The sequence below is a fragment of the Halichoeres trimaculatus genome, unplaced genomic scaffold, assembly GCF_033239565.1.
Source record: "Halichoeres trimaculatus isolate MK-OKI-2021-1 unplaced genomic scaffold, fHalTri1.1 fHalTri1_scaffold_1, whole genome shotgun sequence".
NCBI classification, from domain to species: Eukaryota; Metazoa; Chordata; class Actinopteri; order Labriformes; family Labridae; genus Halichoeres; species Halichoeres trimaculatus.
In genome coordinates, this window is record NW_027437179.1 from 39729894 (window position 1) to 39757077 (window position 27184).

The window sequence follows — 27184 nt, forward strand, 5'->3', positions numbered from 1 at the left end:
GGAACATTTCCTTGATAAATGAACTCTAGACACTTAGTCTGTCTTCTTCTGAGATGGGAAGCTTGTGCATGGAACTATGTGGCTGTTTACAGCCAAAAACAGAGCAGTGATGGCTCTTCAACTTTGGCATTCTCCAGGGAGGGAAGTGGGCAGGGGTTTGGGGGTATCTGCTCCGGTGGACCAATCAGGTCAGACTTGCTCCTGATTGGTCAAAAAAGGGAATTGCTGACGTCAGAAAATCCCCGAAATCCAAACAGCTCGTTTTAGGTCAGGATTTTACATTAACAAGCACTACTAAGTGCAGGTTTTGTCATTAAATATCACATTTTGTGGGCTGGGAGGAAAGCCAAAGACCCATAAATTTCACTAAAAGACTTAATAAAGTGATTTCTGCATAATATGGGACCTTTAATAAACGAAAACAGAGCGTTTGGTCAATCCGCTGCCTGAGATGGAGCTGTGATGCTCTCGTTTGTGGTCTGCTAATCGAATCATCTACTGAAGCCAAATATTCAGCCATGACATGAACTGTTGCTCTGATGTTTATTTGTCCACATGCTTCAGACATGGTGGTGTATTTACATTGGTCTGCAGACAGGGGGTTGGTTTGTCAAACAGAAGTCCATCAGATGACTCTGTGTGTTTGGACTGAAGCCCAGTAGCTAATCAGTTTGTCATTTATTTACTCTGTCAGTCTGCTCCGTCCAGTTCCTGCTCCATATTTGATTCTGGATATTACTCCTGTCAGCTGTCTGTTTAGTTCAGCGGGAGTGTTTATTAAAGCAGAAGAAGATGTCAAACTGTTAGCGGCTGTCATCCAGCTGAACGTCCTCACTCACACATCTCTGCCTGCTCTTTACTCTGGTTTAACGAGCCTTTCTCACGACAAACATCCCAGCCTTGTTTAGACTGCAGGCAAATCAGGTTTGTTTTTCAAATCAGAGCTTTATTAAAACATGTCTGCAGCGCTGTTTGCAAGTCCTCCAGACATCACCGATCTATCCTTACGGTTTGCTGTAGTGTACGTGTTCAGCTGGTGATTCTGCTTTACAACAGAGATGCATGGAAAACACAATCCATCATCTCCCTGGTCTCAAAGTCAAGTTTTGGTGCCAAATTAGAGACAAAGAAGCTGAAAGCGATAGTTTAATTTTAGCATCCTGACTGTGACTCACTTTTTAAAGAATGGCATTTTAAATCACCTCCAAATGTGGCTTTGTTCCACTAAAGACAGCATTACTTTGGGTTTATTGCTGTCCACACTTTATTAAACGGATTGGGAAACCATATGTGTGTAACAGAAGTGGATTTGGGCAGGTAGTCTGAACAAGACCTTGACATTTCAACCACAGGTGTATCTCATTACATTCATGGAGTCTGCATGCCATTTAGGTGTGCTGGCTTACTGGAAAGACCTACCTGTATATGGAGCTCAGCCATGGCGTTTATTAGATACACCTGTTCTTTTCCTGCGGGGCTCAAATATCTGCTCTAAATCTGGTCAGTAACGTCTGGAGCTGCTTCGTTCCTACCTGTGTCTCCTCGCACTCCAGGAAAAACAACGTGAGTGTTTGGTGAATGACATTTTCAACACATAATCTTTTAAGTCTCATGTGTCCACAAGTTTTATTGGTTCTGCTTTTATTTACAAAGAGTAGTTTCTGTTTCAATGAACAGCTGTGAATGTTAAAGAACAGGCTTTTTCTTTTGTCCTGAGCTCGCCGTATCACTTCAAGCAGAGTTGACTTCTTACGCCAGTTCAACTGAAATTGAATAAAAGCAAATAATTATCCAGCCTGAAATCATCTGTTTGAAGTTAAAGCTCCTGTGAGGAGTTACGAAACAGATCAAAATCCTGATAGACATCGCTCTCTGTAACCTTCAGAAGAAAGTCAAAAACCTGTCAGCAAAATCATCCTACTGCACACGACCTAAACAACCTGATTTTTTACATTTTTCCAGCAAATATTTCTGACGAGTTGTGAAATTTGAGTTTTAGAATAAAGCAGGTTGAGCTTTGACATGTGCAGGACAGAATAAGCAAAGACATGAGAGGTAGGGCAGGGATAATGTGCTCTTCTTCTAATTTGATTCTTTTACGGCTGTTTTGTGGCTAGGCATGGGTTTTGATAAGAATTTATTGATACTAATGCCCTTGTAGATTCTGCTTATTGATCTGATTCTTTGTTGATTTTCTTATCATGTCTTCCTATGAATTTTTTCTGTACAAAAAGTAGCTTTAAAGGTTTTCTGTGTGAACAATATTTTATTGAGTTTGTAAGTGAATAAACATGAAATTGGTCACTGGATCACAACATCTGTGGACCTAAATATATAGAAATATGTAAAAAAAAAAAAAAAGCATGTCACGTGACGTTAATGCATTATCTTGTTTTATGCTATTAGCTGAAATAGGTCATCTAGAGTCTGGAAGTGGTTATAGCAGTTGTTTAAGTTGTTTGGAACCTTGCCTTAGTTATTAAGCCAGCCATGAGCCTGCACGTAACTTTTCTATCATTTGCTTGTGAGTATTTTGGAGTTTTTGGAAAAAATTTGGAGTTCTAAGTTTTTTTTTTACAAAGAGTAACTGTGATATGTTTCTGTGATAAAAGCAGAAGTTCTATTCTGAAGCCAAAGCTATACTGACGTTACTAATCGCTAGCATATCAGTGCAATTTCCCACATATACGCTAGCATCAAGCTAGTGCTATTTTCTTTATTTAGTTTCTGGTAAATCAGGAGATTTATACCATGCTGAATGTACTGAGTAGGAATCTCCTGTGAGAGAGTAATGTACATTTATTTGTGTGTTCAGTTCTTCACTAAATCTTCAAGCTGAAAATCCTGAATCAGAGTTTTCTCGGGAAACTGTTATCCTAACTGCTAAGCTAGGATAGCTGCAGCAGAATAGTGAACATAAGGTCCGGCAGCTTTGGCTTAGTGTAAAGAATCAATAAGGGCATTGTTAAGCATAAAGGCTAACGATATCAATGGGTTGAAACTAAGGATAGACCAATTTTCATCCGGGCTGATATTTGGCATTTCGAAGCATATCGGCATCTGCCTTTTTTTAAATCGAACAGTCAATGAGAAATAAATTTAAAACTGTGTTGTCTCTGATGCAGCTGCTCTGCTGTCTGCAGTCACCACTCAGTCCCCAGCACTGTCCCACCCACAGTACCATCTGATTGGTTACAAGCAGAGCCATGGCTTGGGAAACAGCCAATCAGCAGTGCAGTAATTACAGTTATTGCAGTTGCATTGAAATTTTGGAAAACTTTAGCTATTTGTTTTTTAATGTTTCTATATAACTTTATAAAACATGCTACTGAGCCTGGGAGCTGTTTAATAAACTCATGCTTAAAGGTATTTGAATGAAGTTAAGTGTTCGAGTTTGTATTGTTTAAAATTTTGACACCAATATTTTCACTTTGACTGAAGAATAATATTGGCTTCAAATATCGGATATTGGCCTCCTTGACTACAAATAATCGGTATCAGCCCTGAAAAATCCATATTGGTCTATCTCTAGATGAAACATTTCTTATTGTTCTTATTATCAGCAGTAACCAATTTACTTTTTTTAATATATGTATATATATATATATATATATATATATATATATATATATATATATATATATATATATATATATATATATATATATATTAAAAAAAAAAACAGGAACCAGTCCCATCCCTATTTGGGGTGCTGGTTTGATTTGAAAAGCAATTCTTTAGTGTTTCTGATTTTTGCGATCAGACCACAGGGAAAAAACAAAAGATTATAGATGATGATATCTACAAACTACAGCAGAAGCCATAATTTCCCTAAAAATGCACATCACTTGTGACAGCTCAGCTATTAAAAAAATAAAACACTAAAATGAAGGATTTAAAAGAAAAAATGTTTGTTGAACAAAAAAATATGACTTTAAAATCACAAAGTAGAACTTGAAATAAGGAAAAAAAGATTAAAAAAAAAAAAAAAGCGTACTCGTGCAAATCAACTTTTGCTCTCACCCCAAATGAGGGTTAATCTACCCATAGGTGGCGCCCAAATCAGCACAAAATGAAAGTTTCCCACAGGAGCTTTGATTTCCACTATGTGTAGTTTTGTCATTTGGTCAATTTTTGTTTGAAAGACGATTCCAAAGAAAGAAAAGATTTAAGATTCTACGGTTCACTGCGTGAGCTGTTGACCTCTTTGTAAACTTTGTTTTTCTTTGTGTTGAAAACCAGTCAGTGAATAACCAGACACCAGACTTACTGAGAAGTGGAGAAAAGTACAATGGAGCGTATTATTTAATCTCTGATTCTGATGAAAGTCCGGCTCTGGAGCCAGTGTTGGTTTGTTAGCTCTTGGCAGCGGTAAAAACGTGGCGGGATCAGTGGAAAAGGATCGGCTGCCTCAGTGGATACAAAAGCCTCTTTCTAAAGTAATGAAAACACAAGAGTTCATATTTTTAGCTGATTATACCACAAAAAACAACATAGTTGTGAATTTTATACTCCCACTGTGCCAACAAACACCATAAAACCTTCACAATGATCTTTTGAAGGTGTTGCAGTTGTTGTGTTTGTGTGCTCTGAAGCTTTTCCATCCACAGTGCTCCAGACGGCGTTTGTTCTGTCTGTACATCAGCACCATAAAGCAGGAGTCTGATTTGCTCTATATCTGAGGCCCAACCGCATCTGGATTGTATGGTCCAGTCTGCAGGATCTGGCAAACAACAGATGGAAAAATACTGAAGATAATGATTCTGACACACTGCAGCCTTCTCCAAGTCTGCGTGTGTGTGTGTGTGTGAGTGTGTGTGTGTGTGAGTGTGTGTTTTACAGAGAGACAGAGACAGCCCTGCTTTTACAGCCAAATTCAGACTGATAATCTTTGTTAAATCAAGCTGGTGGTAACTGTTAAAGATAATAACTGACACAGTGACTTTTATTGGTTGTTTTCATCCAGCAGACACATCATGTTTTTTCCACATCTGTCCTCCTGTTCCCCTCGAGTGCTTTCTTAACTTTGTTAGTATTCAGAGTAAAACTGTGACGACCCGAGCTGCAAAGTGAAAGCAGCAGAGCAGCTTCTGTCCTCAGTGTTTCCTAAAGAGTGTGCACTCACAGGAGAAAAGACAGTTTCCCTTAGCAGCACATACTTGAATTCAGAGGCCTTGTTCTTGTTGTGGGAGGCTAGATTAAGGTTAATGTTTTAAAGGATATTTATCTAAAAAAGAAGAATTTGTCAGTGTTACATCCAGAATGACTGCTTGGTATTACGTGGGCAGTATTAATGTCCTACAGATGAAACAGACAAATCTAGGAGCAGTTTATGTTGAATAACCCACATTTACCAGCACTAAAACCCAAAACACTCACCCCAACATCAACCCAGTTATTTAGATTTGTTAATTTAGTCATTAATGAGAACATGCACTGTGTGTGCCAACGTCCTACACTAAGAAAAAGGTGAAGATGGAGACCTCTGAGGGTACAATCATTTATTAGTGCTTTGGAGCCATCTAAGCATTTCACTGTATGTTTTATTTGTTGTTATGATGATGAGCATTTGTCTTCGTTGTTGTTTCAATCCACATTTCAAATCCAGCACAGACCCCAGAGTCCTCCCATCCCTCTTGTCACCCAGTCTGCTGTACTTTTCTCCAGACTTAAAGTCCCTGTCAGGAGTTTCCAAGTGATCTTAAAAAAGTCTCCCTTATAGATATCTGCCTGATCGTAATCCACACTTAAAAATTATTATTATCAAATATAGGTTATTCCTAAATGCTCGCCGGCTGATGAAGTTCAGTAGAATGAAGAGAGATCTGTATTTTTCTCTGCTGAAAATGATTTCTGTGATTAATTTTGTAGTGATGGTGGACACTGGAGCCTAACTGTCAGACAGAAAAAGAATAGAAGAGCAGAAGAAAGATGAATAGACGAGAGATAGAGCAAGAGCTAAGGGCCAAAACACGAGTTAGAGGCTAAAATACAAGCTAAAAGCTAAACCATGGGCCAAGGGTTAAAACAAGGGATGGTAATTGGTAAGATTTTGTCAATACGGATGCCCTGATTGATCTGATTCTTTATCGATTCCCTTATCAATTCCTGTTGTGAATTTTCTGGGTACAAAAAGTAGCTTTACAGGTTTTCTGTGTCAACAACATTTAATTGAGTTTATACTGTAAGTGAATAAAATGTAATTGGTCCCTGAGTCTGGAAATTTCTGGGCATAATTAAACAGAAACAGGTAAAAATTACCACAATGTGACATTGATGTGCTGTGTTGTAATATATTAATAATTCAAGTAGGCCATTTAGTGTCTCAAAGTGGTTATAGCAATTGTTTAAGTTGTTTGGAACCTTTCCGTCAACCATGAGCCTTTCATTAGCCTGTTAGCTTTTGACATTTGAAATTCTCAGTATTTTTTTACAAAGAGTTGATGTGATATGTTTCTGTGATTAAAGTTAAAATTCTACGCTGAAGCTGAAGTTTGACTGATGTATGCTAACTGCTAGCATATAATGCAGTTTCCCATATACGTTAGCATCAAGCTTGCACGATTTTGATATTTTTATCATTTCAAATGGACTGAATATGAATCTCCTGAGAGAGAGTAATGTACATTTCTTTATGGAGTCAGTTCTTCAGTAAAACTTCAAGCTGAAAATCCTGACTCAGAGTTTTCTTGGTAAATGTTATCTAACTGCTAAGCTAAGATAGCTGCAGCAGGCTAGTCGACGTAAGGCCCGGCGGCTCTGACACAAGGTAAAGAATTGATAAGGGAATCGTTAAGCACAAAGGCTAACGATGTTGATGGATTGAAACATTTCTTGTCGATTCTCAACAGGAACCGGTTTTGGATTCCCATCCCTAGCTAAAAACACGTTCTAAAGGCTACATAAAGCTGGCTACTAAACCACGGTACAAACCGACAAAGTTTGCTTGTTGTAGGAATACACCGATACGATTTTGATATCAGGTATCGGCTCCAATAAAGCCCCTTAAAGCTGGATTGGTAGGAAAGGCCCTGTTGGAACTTGACACTAGGGCTACAGGGTATAAAATTTCATAATTCAATGGTCAATTGTAAGTTCTGAAGCATTTTTTAATCAAACTGCTTTTAAAACATATCAATCACTTATAGCTTAAATAAACATCAATCTCAGTCATTTCATATATACTCATTTTTGTCTTTTACTCAAAACAGTTTTATTACCAGTTATTTGTTACCAGTTTTATCCCAGTGCATGCAGGTCATTATTTAACACTGGTATCGGATTACTATCGGTATTGGTTGGTACCCAAAGTCCAGGTGTCAGTATTGGTCAATATTGGACCAGAAAAGTTTGATCGGTGCATCCCTAGCTGGTTGTCATGTAGCAGTTGTTAGATACCTTACCTCCAGTGGCTGTATTTGTTAAAAACTAAAAAGTTGTCTTAGAGAAGAGTTAATAAGAAGATCTGATCTACGTTCCTTTCCAAAACAAACATACGCCTTGTTAAGAGTCATGTGACGCCATCACGACAATGGGCGTACGACTCCAGGCCAATAGGTGTCAAGGCAAACTAATTAAAACAGTGTCTTAAACAACCATCATCAACTTGGGGAAGCAATAGCTCAGATTTGATGGTTTTGAAGTAATTTAAATCCAATAATTAATTGATACTAGTGCAAAGACATAGAGCCATGCTGTTGTTTTGGTTTAGATCATTCGCAAACCTTAGAAATCTTGACGCATTAGTTATATTTTTAGACAGAGAAAGTATCCCTCTGTTTCTCTCACTGTGAATCTGTGCCGTGAAAAAAGGAAGTTTCACAAGCAGACTACAAACCACCAACCCAATGGCAGCGAGAACAAACAATATAAAAATAGATAAATTCTTCCTGCTGATGGTCATTTGTGCTGCTGTAGTTTATACAGTCAGTTTTAATTCCCGTCTCTTTTATAAGCAGCTCAAAACTTCTCACAGGACTTTTAGGTTTGGATCCCTCACAAAGTGGCGATCTTTTTCCGCTGTTTTCTATAAACAAATTTCACTCTTATTTGGGACGATGAATGAAAGCCACTAAACTTTCCGCACCAACAATCTTCATTAGAGTTACTACATGACAGATTTCTGCATTTACGAGCCGTGTGTTTTGAATAGCTCGACACTGATGATATAATCTAACTTCATCATTCATCCAGTCGTGACCAAGTCAGTCCAATAAACCAATATCAGACCCGGGACACGCTTCTCTTGCTCTTTTAATTTTGGTGGTGCTCCAGTAAATGAGCGGGTGCTGCCATGTTTCCATCAGCTCTGTGTGGAATAACAGTCGTCTGGAAACTTCACCCGGCTGCCGTCTAGCCCCGGGCCCCCACGGAAAACTCTGGAAAGTCCTTCAAAGAATGTCCCAGGCTCTCTCAGACTGAGGGAACCAGACCACGACACAGACTTTTTTTTTTAATATCAACATTGTGATATACATCTATGGTACACAAGGAAGCACATTTTTACCCTTTATTTTTCAGTCTTAGGGCAGGAAATGAAACTTTACTCTGCTCTTTGAACAAACCTTTGAACAGTTTGTGATATGAGAGTTCGTAGTTCATTTCAAAGCCTACCAATGATTTTTTTCTCTGTCGTTTCAGGGTGGAGGAAAGAAATGATCTTCAGCTCTTCTTCAGGACCCTCAGGAGCTTCTCAGCCAGATGTGACGACCGAAGCAGAACCTTCGAGCACTTCCAGGTAAGTGAGGACATACCTGTAACTGAACTCTCCGTCATCCACCAAGATTCAAGGTGGAGGAGATCCATGGTTTCTACCTTTGTGTGTGGCTGCAACATGGGAGTTTCAGTTGTATTGACTCGTGCTTTGAACAGGTTGGTTCTTAACTTCTTTAAAATCTAATGAATTTATTGTCAAGTCGCCTGGCAAATAACTACAATACGTCCACCTTTCTGTCATATCATCTATACTCGATATTAGGGATGTTTGACACCACTTTTTGTCAGGCTGATACCAGTACGAGTACTCCGTTTTGAGTAATCACCGATCATTCATTCATTTTGAGTAAAGACAGCACAGTCACTTTGCCACTAAGTCTAAAATGAAACACGAACAACTCTCTGAGTTTATGATTTTTTAATAAATAAACAAAAGTGCAAAATAAAACTTAACAACTGTCAGAGTTTAAGTATTTTAAGTACAAAGAAAACATTTAACTGTCTAACTCTCCCTGGTGCATTCATATTGTCTGAACAGAACCTGACGCATATTTGCCGTGGTGTTAAACCACAGCATTATAGCGCCAACTACTGGCGAGGAGGACTTACTCAACACAGGATTCTTTTGCCTTGACTATCAGCTGCTGGTATCGGCAGCCTTCGGGACTACCGATACCTTGAGATAAAGCTGGTATCAGCCTGATACCGATACCAGTACTTGCCCATCCATACTCAATACGTATCATGTTTAACTCCCAAACAAAACAGATGAGTTAAAAGCACAGTAATTATGAATTATGAAACAAGATTGAGGTTATATCTTCACTGACTTTTGTCATGTAGGGTCCAACAGGGTTTCTGACGTTTGAAGCCAGGCTTAAGTTGAAATGTACTTCCACATTCGCTTCATTTGTCAATACCAGAGCTTGCCACGTAGGGGCCGTTTACACGACAATGGTTTTAGGATAAAACACCAAGTATTGTTGTGTTTAAGCCGCTTGTTTACATGGAAATAGCATTTTAGCTGACCTAAAACACTGCAGCCAATGTTGCTGTTAAACAGTTAGCCTTCGTTTTCATTGGAAACGCTGACGTCACACTCCTCTTTACACAAGCACATAAAACAGTACAGTTGTGACCACCGTCAGAAACTACCGTGTTGAGCTTGTGCTGCTCTATCTGCTGAATCTGTGACTGTTTTTCAACAAATGAGCATCTGTTGCTCCACTTCTGCTCTGAGCATTCACCAATACACCAGATGATCGGCTCAATTCTACTTCGGTGGAAATCTACCAAAAGCTGCTTCTGGGCAAGACAGTTATAGCGCCAACTACAGGCCTGGCATGCTTACTACAGCGTATTCAATCCCTTAAAGATATTTTTCTCTGCGTTTTGGGGTGAAATGTTGTTGGGGCCTTCGTTGGATTAATTTTTAACCTCTGCTGGGTGTCACCATCATCAGCCAACAGAGATGCCTTGTTACCTTGTCCCAAGGCTCTAGCTTCTGGTTTTTTGTTTCCACATGATGGTGAAAATTGTCTCGCAGCTTTGCTCTGCATCTCTTTACCACCTACCTAAAAGATGAGTCAGTAGAGCTGAAAAAAGGCATTTTAATTCTTATATCTGGAGGTATTTTTGTAAAATATGACAGTTTGCTCATATTGAGCATATTTTAGGCCTTAGTGTGAGTTTTATTAAACAGCTCTCTCTGGTTGTGCGGCAGGTAAGTTTCAGATTGCTTTCAGGAACTTAAGAAGATAAGGTTATTAATTCACTCCTGCATGCTTCAGGTAAGTTTCTGTTTTTCTCAGGTTGTGCAGCAGGTAAGTGTCCCTTATTTCTCCAGCTGTGTAGCAGGTAAGTCCAAGAACACATGAGTAAATGCACATGGTTTTACCTGTGCACATGCAAGGAGATGCTAGAAAACCTATCTTACTTTGGTTTATGCTTAGCAAATCATTAATGTCTCAAAATCAAGGTCCACAAAGTTGTAACTCTCTTAATAAAGAGTAGAAAATGGAAGTTATTGCAGTGGGTGAGAAGCACTGTGGGAATGGAAAATGTCAGGGTGTTACTTGGTTGAAGTTGTAGCAGTTAAATGTCAAATTGTAAATCAAGCCGAGAAGCAATATGGAACCTATTCTGCTGTTTACTCTGAGAGTCTAAAGGTCTGCCAAGTTGGCTCAGCTAAACAAGGTTTAACCCACATTTTCCATAGTAGTCCGTGTGCTCTGAACTCTTATTTAGCTTTCGTTTAATTTTCTACTGGGTTCATCATGGAAAAAATATAATTTCCTTTGTGAGAGCTCTGATGTAACGTGGGTAAAGCCTTGTGTGCTGGATCCCATACTTGAATTACACACAGACATAAACACGTGCTGACAGGGAAAGATAAATAAAAACAAAAATACAAAGACTTCAGATATAGGCCAGGAATCCTAACTTTTTCAATGCTTGGTGATCAGAAAATCAAAAGGAGAATTTAGGATTGCAATTTATGTTTGGGTTTGTACTCAGATAACCTTTAGTGTTTCTATCTTGAACATTTATTAACATGGATGATCTAGGGGTGGGCGATATGGTCCTAAATTTATATCAGGGTATTTTTCCTTCATATTGCGATAACATATTATATCGCGGTTTTCCAACATGTAAAAAAGTGACGTCCTGTCAAAACCTGATTCTGACTCTGTTCTGTGTTATAAGTGAACACATCCTACCTCGCACGTGGAAATTGTCTAATACTGTAATAGAAAAAGACTTTTGCCCACAATGTGCTTTAAGAAGAGAAGTTTGTCCCATTTCAAGCTTGAAGTGACTGAACTGGTGAGCAAACTGAGTCTGAGGAATGAAGAATACTTACAGAAAAAAAAAAACATTTTTGCATTTTACTTAAAAAGGGTGAGCAATTAACTAATAACATTTTGGATGCCAATAAATTTGTAAAATTAACATTACTAGTTTTTCCTTCCATGAGTTTTCTTAAGTGTACTTTCTGTATGTTTTCTGAAGTCCGTAAGGTTGTCTAATGAAGCGCTAAAGATTTCTGAGCTTTTATTTCTCTAAACACTGTTGCTGTAAAACAGACGGCTGTGGCATGAAACAGAACATTTAGTTGACGTGTTTTTTTTTCACCGCTATCGTGTTTTTCGGACAACAAACAAACTTAAACTGAGATCGGTAGCAGTGGTTTTGACTGAAGAGCAGATGGCGACAGTTCAGACTCAGAGCCTGAACCATTACCTTTTTATCTTTGTATCTTTTATCCCTTACATTTTATTCCCTTTTCTATCTTTTACTCTACTTTTATTGTTTTTATCCTTATCTTATTTTATTTCTGTTTTTTATGCATATTTAAATGTTTGACTCCTTGATATAAAGTGTATGAGAGATTGTTTTGCACCCCTGTACAGCACTTTGGTCAACCGAGGTTGTTTTTAAACGTGCTCTATAAATAAACTTTGACTTGACTTGACTTGACCAAAAAAACAAAAGCTTTTGAGGCAGTTGCTCAGTCTACAGCTTTATCAATCCAAGGTAGGATTCCTGAATGATCTGCTGTTTTTAATCATCATCACTCACATTAACCTGCCCCCAGAACAACATGATATGGCCCTGGATAGCGCTCAGGCTTCATCCTCAGAACAAGAGTCTATCAAAGGCACTTTGTTGCTACATGTTTATTAGACAAAAAAAGTGAAAACAAACTTTTAGCAAACCAGCACAACGCTTGTTGTCCCTTTCCCATCAGCAGAAACACCTGCTGACATGACAGCGGACACTCCGTCCGGACGCACAGGAGCAGGCTGGCTATTTGTGACTCAACGCCAAAGCTCAGCAAAATTCATGTTTTTCATTGGCCTGTATTTCATTAATAACGAATATTATCAAGAAATTTCTTGGTTTTAATGCTACGAGGCTATGAAGCTCGTTAGACCGTAAAAATCTATAATTTAGCCGCGCCAAAGCCGTGCAACAAAAAATGTAGCGGCTCACAGTCCGCAGACTACTGTTTCAGTTTGCCTCAAAATGTTTATTTTGATGCCACTACTTTGTTAAAAAATGGTTGTATCACATTTTAGGTTTTAAGGTTTGACCACAGACTCTTACCTATAGTGATGTACGGCTTGTGTCCAAAACAGGGTAACCGTCATTATGCACACTAGCTGTTTCGCTTTCTGCACGCGGTAAATGTTTACTTCGTCACGACACTGACTTGGTGCTACTGGCCTAAAGGTGTATTTTTACAGAAAAGTGTCTTCTCACGTCAGGAGAAATAAATCTCCCACATAGATTAACCACTACGTAGATTAAATTATGTGTAACAATGTTTTACCGCGGTAATGATGGTATAGCAAAATTGATTTCATGGCAACTTACGATACAGGTGACGGTGATGAAACTGGTATACCACCCACCCCTAAGATGATCTGTTAAATTTACCCTAAATTTAAAGTTTTTGACAGCAAAAGAAATTATTCTCTGGTAGGGTTGTGGCTGGCAAGTCTGATATTTAGGAGTCTGTCTTTTTTTTCTTTTTGGTGGACATCGAAGTCAAGTAAGGGATGACATACATCAACTTTGGGGATGTTTAAAAAAATGACAATACGCTGTAGTTACACTTGAAACTAGAGGTAGACCGATATATTGGCCGGGTGATATATTGGGCCGATATTTGGACATTTGTCTCTATCGGCCATCGGCCGTATTTTCTTTCAAAAAGCCGATTTTTGATCCGTTGTATAAAATGACGCAATTTTTGATCAGGCACAAAAAAGATGAGCACCTCAAACTTGTGGAACCACTTGGATACATTACATACTTTTGTTCAAATTATATTAATAAGTTTAAATTTCTTTTTTGACATTTTAAGAAGAGTGTGAATGTTTACTACTGCTTGTTACATTGTGTGTTTACTCAGACAAAATATTTCATTGTTTTGAAAGCTGAATAAATGTTCAGAGGACTGGACACGACTTGTTGTAATAGATTTCTTTTAGTTGCTCAGAAATTGCTGCGTTTCACAAAAATGTGATAAATATATATTGATTTAACAATCGGCCTGAATATCAAATTGGAAAAATCGGCTATGCATATCGGCATCGGCTGCCCAAATTTGGAAAGCATCGGCATCGGCATCGGCCCCCAAAAAAACAATATTGGTCGACCTGTACTTGAAACATCTTCCATTTGTTATGGTGCAATATCTGAATGTAAATAAAAAGAGCAGCTGTTGTAACTTCTGCTAAAACTCCCTCTTGAAGACTAATCTTTGTATTTTTATTGCCAATACAAACATTTCTGCTCATTATTACAGTCACAAGCCACTGCTGCCAAACCATACAAAGCTGACCAAAACAATGATTCAAAACACATTGTAATTAAAAAAAAGAAGTTTTATTTAAATACCTTAAAAAAAGAACAGCCATGTCACACATCTTCCTGTGTACCACTCTTATTCACATCAGTTATCATTTCTGAAGTAGTTCTTAAAGGGAAGTATGAGGGACACAAGCAAGAAAAATAACAAGGAGTAACTTTCACATTACTATACTTCATAGATACATCTCTCCCCACTTAGCCTCAACTACACATTATAAATAAAAAATGTGATGCTGGAGGAAGCTTTATTTAGACACAGCTCAAGGGTTGATGTTTTCTTTGAAAGGCATCTTAAACAGCACAATTAAAGGGAAGACATTAATTCACAAAATGGCAAAAACCCGCAGTGTTGTGTTCACGTCTTGTCATTTTTGAAAGAACATTCAATGAGGAAAGTATTTACAGACTCTTCCTGCTGGCGTTATGAGACAATCTAATGGTTATCAGCTGCCCGAGTCAGCTGGGGTTGATTTTCTGACATGCACTAAATCTCAAGAGAAAACACAAATATTGTTATGAAAAATGTTTAACCGGATATTTCCCTTTCAGTGTAATTTCAAAAACGTTTCTTAACTGCCAATTTGAGAAAATTTAAATCAACACACTGAGATTAATTGCTCCTATTGTGTGACTCAGTCTGGTTCTTGTTCAGAAGATGAATTGCTGTACAGTTTCCAGCCTCTTCCAATTACTAGAAAGTTGGATATCCAGGATATATACTCTTGGACACAAAGTCTCAGCTGCAAAAATTACTTGGGTGGAATTTTTACCAGGAAACATCTAAAAAATGTTGGTTTCTTTTTTTATTTAGTGGTGGAAATTTGTCAGACAAAACTATTTCCCAATCTTTGATTATTTCTTCCATGTGTTACCCTCAAATTCTTAAATTTACACTCTTTTTTATAATAGGCCTTGGTGTTGAGATTCTAAAATGAAGCATGCAACAGAATTATACGTTATACACAAAATGAAAAACTGCACTCGAGTCGTGCTTTCTTGCAGGGGCGTCCTTCAAAATTAATTCCTGGCACAATGAAAACTGTGGTCTACATCAGTCAGAGTCTTGTTCAAAAATTAAGTTGTTATGTTTTATAAAAGTGAAACTCTGAGTAAAAGATTGTAATTTTTGACGTCTGCTGGTCAGACTGCTTCATACAGTAACAAAATGATTCACAAAAAGGTGAACACATGAAATCAGATTGGAGCCAGTGGTATGGATTATGGCTGATCCAATACCCCAATACCGTCAATGTAGTAGGCGGCCAAGTGACAGGTCTAACTGAAACAATAGATTGGACTGATATTGTAGAGATCTTGATGCTCTCCACTCATATTTTGGATTAAATTTGATGCACTATGACTCCCGCAGGACTCGTACAATCAGTGAGTTTCTGGTACTTCCCAACATCAGCTGGCCTGGATGTTGCTAGAGTGGAGAAATACCTTTGCTCAGTCCAGTGAGCCATTTCAATTTGACCTGACAAAGTTACAATCTGTTTTTAGGTTTGCTGAAGTTAAATCATTGACACCTTTAAACCCTCGATGGGACCAGTGCCCAAAAATCCAGAACCTCTCAGATCTCTTTTTGTGGAAAAACGTCTCCATCAGCATCATAAAGGGATACAGTTGAGTTTTGGCTCGCTCAGCGGTACCGCCCGATAGGCAGAACCTTCATGCAGGTAAAGCTATCAGGGTACTTTGACAGTATTACAGGATTTCCGTCCATACGAACCTCATTGAGGCTTGGTCGCAGGTAATAGGTGTCATTTGAACGGCAGAAGGTGTCAACATTGACGTCTGTGATGTTGTTGTTCTAGAGGAAAGGAAAAATATGGTAACATTGTTAAATCCAGAATTAGAAATCTACCTTTTTTCTGCAGTAAGAGGTACAAACCTGTAGATGTAAGGTGCGGACACTGTGGGGTATGTGAGGAACAGCCTCTAGCTCATTGTCAGCCAGGAACAGAGTGAGCAGCTTTGTCATTTTCTGTTGGAGGAAAATTAATTCACATGTGGTGACCAATCAGATCCAAACTGTTAGCACCTAATGCAAAAACCATATCTTACAACCTTTGTAAAACAAAAATCTTCACACAGTTACGATACCTTCAAGCTAGACTTCTAACAGGCATCATTTACAGAATCCCTACTGTCAAAGGTTCGTTGAGGTGATGTTGTGTACCTTGAAAGCGTTAGCCTTGACGCCCTTTGTTTTTAGGCGGTTGTGGTTGGCGTTGAATACTGTTAGTTTGGCAGGCAGCATAGGGAGTTTGACCAGTCTGTTCTCGGCTAGGGACAGTTCCTCCAGTAGGGATAGTTTTGCGAATGCTCCATCATCAATCTCTGAGATCACGTTCCCCGTCAGGTCAATCCTCTTGAGAGTGACTGTTGATAGAAGAGATAAAACACATATCGTGTGTGCAACAAGCTAACAGCAGTTCCTTATTAATAGATACTGTGCTTTTTTTTTAGCTTTACTGTTTTATACATCCCATACCATTTCCACAATAAAACACAGCTTTAGTGACTCCTTCCCCCCAGGCATTGAAACACATCTTTTTTTGCCATTGGTGGGTTGCCCTCCCCGTGGATTAAAGAACTGGACTAAGTTTTGAGTGGCATCTTCACTGATATCATTCCTCCAGAAAAATGCTGGACTTCATACTGTTATTTTTGCCTTAAAGATTGTTTAAATTACAGTTAATTGCACAACCTGGGTATGATTTTTGACAGGCTAAATATTGCCCCTTGCTAAAGACAAAAAGTGCTAATGAACATTAGACATGATGAAATGAACAGCTATAAGCTAACATCGAATATTCTGTAGGGTTTAGGCGTCATAATGACCCTGTTTTTACCATTTGGTTCACAGGCTGAAAAAATCAGATCTATGTAGGTCTATATTTGATCTCGGAGGATAGAATTCACAACTTTGGTTTGTTGGGTGACATGCAATCAGTTATTTTGAATCTGTTGAAATCCTTTGTGAAAAGTCTTGAATCTGGGCTGTCTTGCCTAGATTAGTAATAGACCGATTATGGGGCCAATATTTGGCATTTTGAGGCATATCGGCATCGGCTTTTTTTTAACCCGACGGCCGATGTGAAACCAATTTAAAACTGTGTTGTTGTGGCTCTGATGCAGCCGCGCTGCTGTCACTACTCAGTCCCACAGTACCATCTGATTAGTTACAAGCAGAGCCATGGCTTGGGAAACAGCCAATAAGTTTTCATTTAACTTTATAAAACATACTGCTGAGCCTGAGAGCTGTGTAATAAACTCATGCTTTAAGTTATTTGAATGAAGTTAAGTGTTTGAGTTTGTATTGTACAAAATTTTTACGCCAATATTATCACTTTGACTGCAAATTAATATCGGCTTCTAATATTGGTTATTGGCCTCCTTGATTACCAATAATCAGCATTGTTATCGGCCTTAAAAAATCCATACCAGTCTATCTCTAGTCTGGATTTAGCTGACTTCTTTTATAGACTCCTTTGTTGTTCTGTTACATGAGTCTTGCATTGTTTTAGTGAAACTTTGTGTTGTTGCTGCATTTGCCCAGATCTACCTTGGAAAAGAGACCTCTGATGTTCGTGGGATTAAGTTGGCTGGATGAAATTTTGAAAAATCCTAGTTTTTAGTTTAAAATTATGGTTGAAGTTCCAAAACACTCAACAATAACCCCCCCAAAAAACAGCAAAGATAGTTTGATACCGTCATGACTTCCCTTGGAAGAGATAACAGACGGTTGTAATGAAGACTTTCTTTTCCCAAACGTACCAGTGTCAGCAAAGTCTTTGTTGCTGATCTTGTTGATCTTGTTGAAGCGTGCATACAGGTAGGCCGTCTCTTTAGGCAGGGTTGGGACAGAGGTCATGTCTGGGCTGACCTCCTCACAGTACACAGAGCCCGTCAGACACACACAAAGCAGACATGTAGGCAGGTCTGCAACAGAGTAGTCACAAAAAAACACTGTAAGGAGATGTTTACAGGTATTTAGGTGACTTTTTGTTGACCACGGACCAGCTGGATTTGGGTAAAAGCGCGACCAACAAACAGACCTTCATAGCCCAAGTAAAACAGCTGTATTTCAATAGATTTAAACAGAGACAATAGAAGTGATAACACGTTAGTTCTTTTCTTGTTTGTCTTAACTTAATACTCCTTTCTCTGACACCTCAGATCTGATGCTGTAACCCTGCACAACCCACCAGTGCTTGTCTGATGGGCATGAAATCCTAGAGCCTGAAAAAGATGCTTTCTGCGATAGCTTTGATACGCAAATAAAAATAAATGATCTGAACTATTATTCCAGCTGTTTTCCACTCCATGCTCCCAGGACAATCTGGCAGCAGCTCTAATTCAATTTTAGGAATTATGGAGTTTGTCTGACTATGGCTTTTCCAGGCCGTTAAACTGTGATCAGCTTAAACAATTGGAAAGCAGTTTTAAACCTCATGATATTATTTCTCATGTATGCACAGGCAGGTAGTCTCATAGTTTACACGTCTTTCTCTTACCAGAGGCATCTCCTTCTGTTGTAACAGGGCTGTCGTCGGGTTCATCAGCAGGAGGCAGGGCTCTCTGTGAGAGGAAACACAATATGTTTATATACCAACAAGCTCAACAATGAGGATTTTGAAATTTATAGATCAGATGATTATACTAAGGTGAAACAATGGAAAAATGCCAACTCTGAGATGAGGTAAACACTCTTAGTCTCTTGGTTAGCATGTTGTCTTTTTGCCCCTTCATAAGCAGTTGAATAATAATAATGTCAGTGGTATATCTGAGCTGATACATTGGCTCTCGTTCAGTTTTGCCAATTAATTAATGATATAAGATGTCAGTCCTTAAAAAGCTTCTGCTGTGTTGATCGAAAAAGTTGTGTTACTGTTGGTTCTGCACCGATTATCCACTCCGCTCTGCTTGTGAAAGACGCCTGGTGCTCCCAGTCCAACGCGGCTCCAAATCACTAGCCAGACTCTTCTCCTCTGTTGTGCTGAAATGGTGGAATGAATTACCTAACTCTATACGATCCGCTGAGTCCTTTTCTACTTTTAAGAGATGTCTGAAAACTCATCTGTTCAGGGAACACTTGTGCACTTAATCTGAGCCTTCTCCTCTTTGTCCTCAGGGGTAGAATAAATCTGAAGGTCTAAGACTCAGCTCTTATGATTTTTCAGCATTACTACTGAATTTTGTTTAAGATTGAGGTATACTGTTGCAGCAATTAATTGTGGTTTGTTGGCTTGTTGATTATTGTACCCCCCCCAAAAAAACAAAAAAAACAAAAAAAAACTTGCGCTTAATGGCAGCACCTGCAGCTGAATAACTTATAGCACTGTTGTCACACTAACTAGGTTTTCCTTCTGTCTAAATTCTTGCTTGTGTTGTACATCGCTTTGAACAAAAGCATCTGCTAAATGAAACTGTAAACTGTAAACTGATTAAGACAGATAGAAGCATAAAACAAGATGTGAAAATGATGCTAGATTAACTTTGTACTGTTTAGTCAGGATGACAAAGATATCATCCATTGAAAGTAGTCGATGAAATGGTCATTTTGGGAAAGATTAGTGTCTTGGACTCTGTTAATAAAGACCAAGTGGGGACTTGTGAAAACGCCTCTTGGTATTAATAAAAAAGATCTTTTGTTGGCATGTTCGAGTTTCAAGCTCAAGTACAAGTGAACAGATTATTCAATTCAGAAAAAAATGTGCATCAGCTCAACATTTTCTGTTTATTTTGCTTTTGGCGAGAGTTTCTCAACTCTGGTATGTGAGTATTGTAATTATCATGAAACATTTCCACAGAATTTTGGTAATCAGTCATCTGCAAGAAGTTTGTGCTTGAATGAAACCCAGCACTGGCCCAGCTGATGTGTTCAGTTGGGTCAGTGCTTTTTGTTTTTGGATGATGTTTCTGAAACTATTTCATGAGAGAATAGTTTGGTTCAACTTGTTCTTGCAATACACCTTTCAGATGTGTCTCTGGAGATCATATCCAAGCTCTTTTTTTCTATGTGAACAATTTACCTGGATTGGAGCTTTAGACCCAAGAAACTGTTAGACTTTTGAAGGTTGGTTTTCCTGATTAAAGCTTGTGTTTTACTGTAGCAGCATGAAGTCAAAGGCCTGTCTTTAAAGAGTCTGAAGGATCTGCTGCTGTTGTTAAAAAAAAGCTGGTCCACACTCAAGTCTTTACTCAATAAAACTGAAGTTACATTTAATAGCTGTCTACTCACTGACATTTATTTCTTTTCCTCTTATTCTTAGGATTGTTTGTGGGTTTTAACTTCTCGCAAGTGCTTCCCAAAGGTTTCCACTACACCAGACTTTGGTTTGAGTTTGTCCAAATATTTCTTTAGGAGGTTAGTGTGGTTTGTAGAGGGCTGAGGTGTGGCGGATTTGGGGTTTGGTTTGTCTGAAGGAAGAAGAGATTGGTGTAGGAGTTTGTGTGTGCATTATGGGTAGATGGTGAGGAGTTAAAATAAAATAAAACTCTCAAATAAAATTATTCCCATTTGTATCCTTTAGATTTCCCTTAAAATAGGATTGTTTTCTTATCAAGAACATTTTTGTAACAACAAACCCCCAAAAGTTTCACATTTAAAAAGTCAAACAGTATTTCATTTCATTTACTGATTTTCATCAACTAATTCTCTTAAGGATTGTCTCTGTTAGACTGAACCAAATTGCAGTAAAATTGCAGTAAAATTGCAGCATATTTTATTAAAATGCATTTGCAGATTAATGAAACTTTATGATATAAGAGCTGAATGTCTTACCCTAGCTCTCCTTGATATCAAATAGTCACTTGAGTATCCATTCAGCTCCCTGCCTGGTAGAGATCCAGGTATCAGCTGTGAGTCCTGGTCAAAGCTCCTGACCGAGGCTGCCATCAGCCACAGCACCAGCGTACAGGTGAACAAGAGAGCCTTCATGCTGTTCGAAGCAGTGTGATGCCGACACACCAGTTTGCTCTCTGCTTGGGTTTGGGTCAGAAGCTGCGCCTTGCTACGAGCCCCTGTTGGGATGTGTCAAATGACTGTATTTAAAGGCTGAACCAGTAGCTTCCAGCAGACTGTTAAAGCAGAATTTATAGAGCAGAGCACTTAACCCTTCCCTGGCCACCCATCACAGAGGGAGGCAGAGACAAAGACACAGACAGGGTGTAAAAAATGAGGCACATATGGAAGTAGACAAAGAGAGATTAAGGTGTCCCGTTTTCAAGAATGTCACATATGTGTAGTGGAAAAATGCACAGCAGAAACTGCAGAGAAAGCAGAAAAAGGTAAAGTTGACAACCCACTGAGTGAGTTGTTTAGTTAGGAGGAATGTCTGTGGTCTCTGCCTGACCACATAATAATGACTTGTAATAACCAACCTATCTTTCATTAGCCTCAAAGGTTGTTTTTTTCTTTCTGTCAGTGGCTGGTTAGACAGCCAGTTTAGCAACCATAAAACATACATTGATTAGGAGCTAAAATGTCTTATTTTCATGGCTAATTCTGCTTTTCTTTATGGCTACTTCTTTCTTTTTGGTTTGTCCCAATCTGGGTGCAAAATAACATTGTTGAGACCCAGGAAAACTTTTCAGATTTGGATTTTCGCCGTGGGCCAACACTTTATATGACCGTACATCCTGTTTATAAAAGAATTGCTTGAGAAAGAGCCTAAATCTGTACGTTTTGGTTGCTTTATCCAAACCAAATGAGGACTCTTTGGAGATTATTGCCAGGACAGTCCCTCTGGCCGTAGCCTTTGATTTCCTTATTACTTCCTTCCTGGTGATGAGGTGTCTTGAATGAGAATGAACACTTGTGAACAAACCTAAAACGGAGTCATAACTTTTTCAGTCTTTGCATTTAGTTCTGTTTTTAAAAAAATCCACTGCAACCTTGATGATAACACTATCTGGATATATGTTAATGATGAGACAATAATATTACAAAAGTTAATCTATCATTTCAAAAGAAGTTTTAAAAGAAGCAGTAGCAACATTATAAGTATAGATGATATAATAATCAAGAGTCCCCTGCCATGCCAGATGTAAAAGTACATTAGCTGTGCTAATATCTTGCACCTGCACCTTTTTCAGCCTTGTTTGTATCTGATTGTCTTCGGGCTTTTAAAGTTTATGGGAACATCTGTGTTGGATGCATTATCTGATGCCTGAAAGCCAAACACATTAAAATGACATGACAGAGCATCTGCTTTCTGCTGCAGGGTTTCCCACTAACTGTTAATCTGTAAACAATTCAAATGAATTTCTCCTGAAGTTTGTGTTGTTGTTCATCTTATAACAATTTTAACTACTCCATTTGAAATTTTTATTTATTTCTCTACACTTTGAATGTCACTGATTTGATGACTTTACAAGACATTTTTTGGCCTTTAAACATAATGTCTAGAACAAGGGTCGGCAACCTGCGACTCTTTGACCCCTTTCCAGTGGCTCCTTGTAGCTTCAAAAAATATCATTGAAATAAATATTTTTATTATTTTTCTTTCAAGGTATTGACATCGATCCTAAAGAAAATCATGCGCTAACATTTTGTTGAACTAACTATGCATTACATCTGTCAATACAGCCTGCAGCCTCGCTGTTTCACTTCCTGCAACATCAACAGCCCAACAACTTTCCATGCACCTGTGGCTAACCTCAAGTTTTACAGCCCTGGGAAGATAACTACATCTACAAAAAGACTAATCCGAAAAAAAAAGCAAAAGATTTTAATTTTGTGTGGATGGACTCATTTAACTTCCAACATGCCCATTGAACATACAGGTTTGATATGTGGCAGGACAGCAGCGTACAAAAATAATGATAACTTAAGCATTATTATCGATATATGTTATCAAATTCAAGTATTCTTAAAACAAAAAAATATATATTTTGCAAACTTTTGATAGATACTAATTTTGGAATTTTTTACAGAATTTTGAAATTTAAAAATTTTATATTTTCAATTTTTCTTTTTTTTCTTTTTTTTTTTGCAAATATTTTGGTATCTAAATATTTTTTTAATAAAATGAAAATAAAATTTGGGATTTTCGAAATGTACACATTTTTAGATTTTTTGCAATTTTTTAACATTTCAAACAGTTCGTAAAATTTTGGCAAACTCTTTGAATCAAAACATTTTTTCAAGTTTTTCAAAAAGTTTTCAACAACAAAAACTTTTGAAATTTTGTCAAAACTTGGGCAAAGCTGTGGCATTTCAATTTTTTTTTTTGAAATTTCTGGCAAATTTTAGCAAATTTTTTAAGATTTAAAATTTGTTTCAGTTTTTTGCAAATATTTGAAAATTTGAAAGTTTTTTTCAAAATAATAAACCAAGACATTACGTGCAGTTTTACGAATTTAAAAACCTTCTTGTTAAGTTTTTCACTAGATTTTCAAAATGTATAGGATTTCATACAATTTATATGAGGAATACTTTATTAATCCTAGGGGGAAATGTGGTCACTTGGAGGAAATTATAGTCTTTTCTGCGAAGATAAAGTAGATTTTGTGGCTCTGGAATAACTTCAGTCCAGGTTAGAAAGAAAAATTAGTTCCTATGTAAGTAAAGGTTTCTGAAGACAGGGGTAAGATGAATACTCAGATGAAACCTCCTTATATATCTAATTCTTGATGACTTTACACCATAAACTATTTTTTGCTTTAAGACTTCCCGTTTGATATAAGTGCAGTGGTCTGGAGTTATTCAGCAGGAATCATAATCAGCTTAACATGTTTTTAATCGATCCATCTCTGTGTAGTTTCACTAGTATTAGACCTTCAGGTGTACTTCTTGAAAGTGTTCTGAGTTGCGGCCAAAACACATACAACCAACTGCTAATATGATAAATCCAACAGCTGCCAGTAATAGATAGAAAACAGACTTACTGGGAAATGGCATGCAAGAAGTTTCCAAACTAGAAAGGCCAAGAGATTCTCAGTAATAAACTGAAGAGTCTCTGTTCACTCAGTGTACTCCACAGCTGTTTCAACCCAGCTGCGTTTGGAGCGAGTTCAGCCTTGGTTGTCAAATCAGAGAGATATTGGGCTTCCCCGAGCAGTTTTTAAGAATCTGCTGTTCTTTAAGTGATGTCCCTTGAAATACCAAACAGAGAAAAGAAAATGACAAACGACAGAGCTTCTCTAAAATCAAGTATGGTGGAAGGGCAAAGGCGAAGTTTAAAAGCAAAACAGTTAAATAGAAAACATGTGACTCCTTCAGCATTCAAGAAGAGGAAAACGAATGGGGCCCAGATATAAACATCCAAGGAACATGAGCCCAGACTGTTACAGGTGTGTTAGCAATTACGGACACCTTTAAACTTTTACGACTCTGGGAAGAGTGCCAGCAACTGGAGAATGTTTTTACTCTCACTAATTTTCTATACCAGAGTTTGAGCTGTCAGGGTGGTTTCAGGGACATTCCAGTGCACAATAAGCCAGTCAATGGGAAAACCACCCACAACAACCCACTAAATGCATATTTTTCCCATCATGTTGACTGACTCAGTATTCTTGGGAGCACACGTGCCCTTTTTTCAAATTTGGATCTCAACCACCTTCTTTTATGCCAAAAAGAAAAAGAAAAGTTTATCATTGGCTCTTATTTTTATTTTGAAAAGATGCTAGATGCCAGATTTGTTGAGGGTTGAATCAGAAGTGTTTCAATGGCTTTAGATAAATACATCTTAATTTCAGTTTTCTTGACCATTACTTCTTAACAGCTAGTCTGTGTTTTGATGTGAAAATGTCTAAGCAGCGTATGTTGAAAATTTGTTGCTTCCTTGAGAAGTTAGTGACCACACTGCGCTCAGGTTGCACATAAAAAAACTATCTGAAAACTACACATTTAGCAATTTCTTGAGTCTGACTCGGCAGCTGTTTTTTTCAGAATACGGGTTAAACCAGGGAAGTTTCATGAGGTTGTCTTCTTCAAAAACACATCCATAGATTTGACTGTTTTTCCTGACAGCTTTGATCAAATTGACAGTGAGTTTGGTTTTACAGAGTCAGGTGTAACAAACCACAGCTAGTGCAGACAAAACAACATACGTCAGCGACTTAACTTCACACAGACATCCATTTGACTGGAAAGTAGCTTTCAACACTTAGGACCACCTGGCCAGGCATTAAACAGGCTGGGTCTGCATGGGTCTGGCTGACAAGTGACATGATGTATTAACCCACCGTGAAGAGCTGTGTGTTTTGGTCATGACATAGCCGCCCACTAGCTCCTTGCTGCCGCCAGCAGCTGTTAAGCTGACGGTTGGGTTTTTTTATTTTAGCTCAGAGACTTGTTATGCAATGATTGTTACATGTTTTTCAAATTAAACTGTTGACACAAAACCAATACCCCTTGTAAGGCTCCATGTGAAACCTGGGGAGAGAAATCAAACTGATTACAGAAAATTACCAACTTACTCTACACCCTGAAAGCTCCTGTGAGAAGTTTCAAACTGATTATAAAGCAGACTAAATGCTGTGTTGATGCCTCTTTACGACCCCTCCAAAAAGTAAAGATGGCCATCAACAAATATTGATAAATTTATACATATATATATATTTTAATACTAGAAACTATTTGATGTGGGGGTAGATGTGAGTAATTAACTGTATACTGTAGATACAACTTTACTCTACCTTTATGAGTTTCATACACTCTGCATACAGCAGTTTTTTGAATATGCTCCAATAAACAGGAGACATTGTCCAAGAATCAGGTTGATAAAATGATAGTTGCTTTTTTTACTTGAAAGATGGATGTCAACCTGTTTTCTACAATACCTGTACTAATTTATGTCAACCCCCTGATGCTTGTTGTTGTGAATTTGCAACATACTCTGTCACGTCTTGATGCAGCTGAGATGACCTTCTTATCCCACTACTGCCTATTAACTCATATCCTATACAAGGATTTATGGCACGTCTAGGTCTCTATGACAACACCACGCCGGCCGACGAAGTTTAGCAGTAAGAAGAGAGATCTGTGTTTTTCTCTGCTGAAAAGATTTCTGTGATTAATTTTGTAGTGGTGGTGGACACTGGAGCCTAACTGTCAGACAGAAAAAGGACAGAAGAGCAGAAGAAAGAGAAACAGCAGAGAGATAGAGCACAAGCTAAAAGCTAACACAGGGGCTAAATTGTTTGGCTAATGTTCATCCCAACCCACAGTCAGCAGTTATTCTGCAGTGGTCTGTTCAAACTTGAGAGTCTATCAATAAAATGAAGAGTGAGGTTACATTAGCTCTGCTTGGTAGATGACTGGCAGGACATAACCAGGATTTACTAACGTTACACATTACAGACATGTCTTAAGCCGCCTTTCCACCAAGCAGACTGGTTCGGTTTGTCTCGGTACGGCGCGCATTTTGTGGCGTTTCCACTGACTTATCCCGGGACAGATCCCCAAATAACAGAGACGGTCTGTCCCACTTTTTGGGACCCTTCCGTATGGATGTCAGACTGAACCGATCCGCTCTCGGAGGGTGGAGCTACAACACTGCAGACCGTTGATTGGTCAAAAGAATCATCACTTACCCCGACAGCGGCTGCATTTCTCCTGGCAGCACACAATCTTCTCTGAAACAAAGCTTGATTGTTCTTTGTATCAAAGAGCTACATGCCAATGACAGAGAGGACGAAATGCTGCATGTCTTCTATCTATGCTCTTTGTTTACTGTGTCGTGTTTTTCTTCTTTGTTGCATTTATTAGCGGGGTAAACTGTGTTGCGCTGCTACGGTGTCACTCTATTGTTTAACAGCTGCGGCTTTCGGCATCTGGCGTACACGCCGCCTACCACTAGAGAGCACCATTTGCTGTGGAGACGCAAACAGAATCAGACCTAACTGTACCAAAATGTGTCAAACTGTACTGGACCAAACCGGACTGCTTGGTGAAAATGCGGTTTTAGATAGGGATGGGTACCTTTTACATTTGAAACGATACAGTACCGATACCCAGTACCAGGGAATCTGCACTGGTACTCTGCATTTTCATATATCTATTTCTCAAGATATAAACTTGCAATGCTGTGTTCAAGTCCAGTATGGAAAACTGCCTACTCTTCCACCATCT

At 38.4% G+C, this 27184-nt stretch overlaps 2 protein-coding genes across 5 annotated transcripts in view; one reads left to right on the forward strand and one right to left on the reverse strand.

Annotated features, from left to right (window-relative positions):
- Window positions 1-27184, forward strand: part of cenpp (centromere protein P) — a 132957-nt gene that overhangs the window by 16671 nt on the left and 89102 nt on the right. For all 4 annotated transcript variants that reach the window (XM_074673792.1, XM_074673818.1, XM_074673809.1 and 1 more), the window contains exon 6: window positions 8641-8737. In XM_074673792.1, coding sequence (XP_074529893.1) covers window positions 8641-8737 — 97 coding nt within the window. The remainder of the gene's footprint in view (window positions 1-8640; window positions 8738-27184) is intronic.
- On the reverse strand, window positions 15431-21046 carry ogna (osteoglycin, paralog a). The gene is made up of 6 exons (XM_074677123.1): window positions 20891-21046; window positions 18621-18684; window positions 17881-18045; window positions 16280-16482; window positions 15992-16084; window positions 15431-15910 (listed from the first exon to the last, which is right to left on the reverse strand). The coding sequence occupies exons 1-6, from the start codon at window positions 21044-21046 to the stop codon at window positions 15740-15742; spliced, it is 852 nt and encodes a 283-aa protein (XP_074533224.1). The 3' UTR covers window positions 15431-15739.

What these genes read in the sequence shown, in the direction of transcription:
- ogna (XM_074677123.1), bottom strand. Translation starts at nt 21,046, where the DNA reads ATGAAGGCTCTCTTGTTCACCTGTACGCTGGTGCTGTGGCTGATGGCA. An exon ending in CAAAGACTTTGCTGACACTG is followed by an intron (nt 16,483 to 17,880) that starts GTACGTTTGGGA and finishes TTCTATCAACAG; the next exon opens with TCACTCTCAAGAGGATTGAC. An exon ending in TCAAGGCTAACGCTTTCAAG is followed by an intron (nt 16,085 to 16,279) that starts GTACACAACATC and finishes TTCCTCCAACAG; the next exon opens with AAAATGACAAAGCTGCTCAC.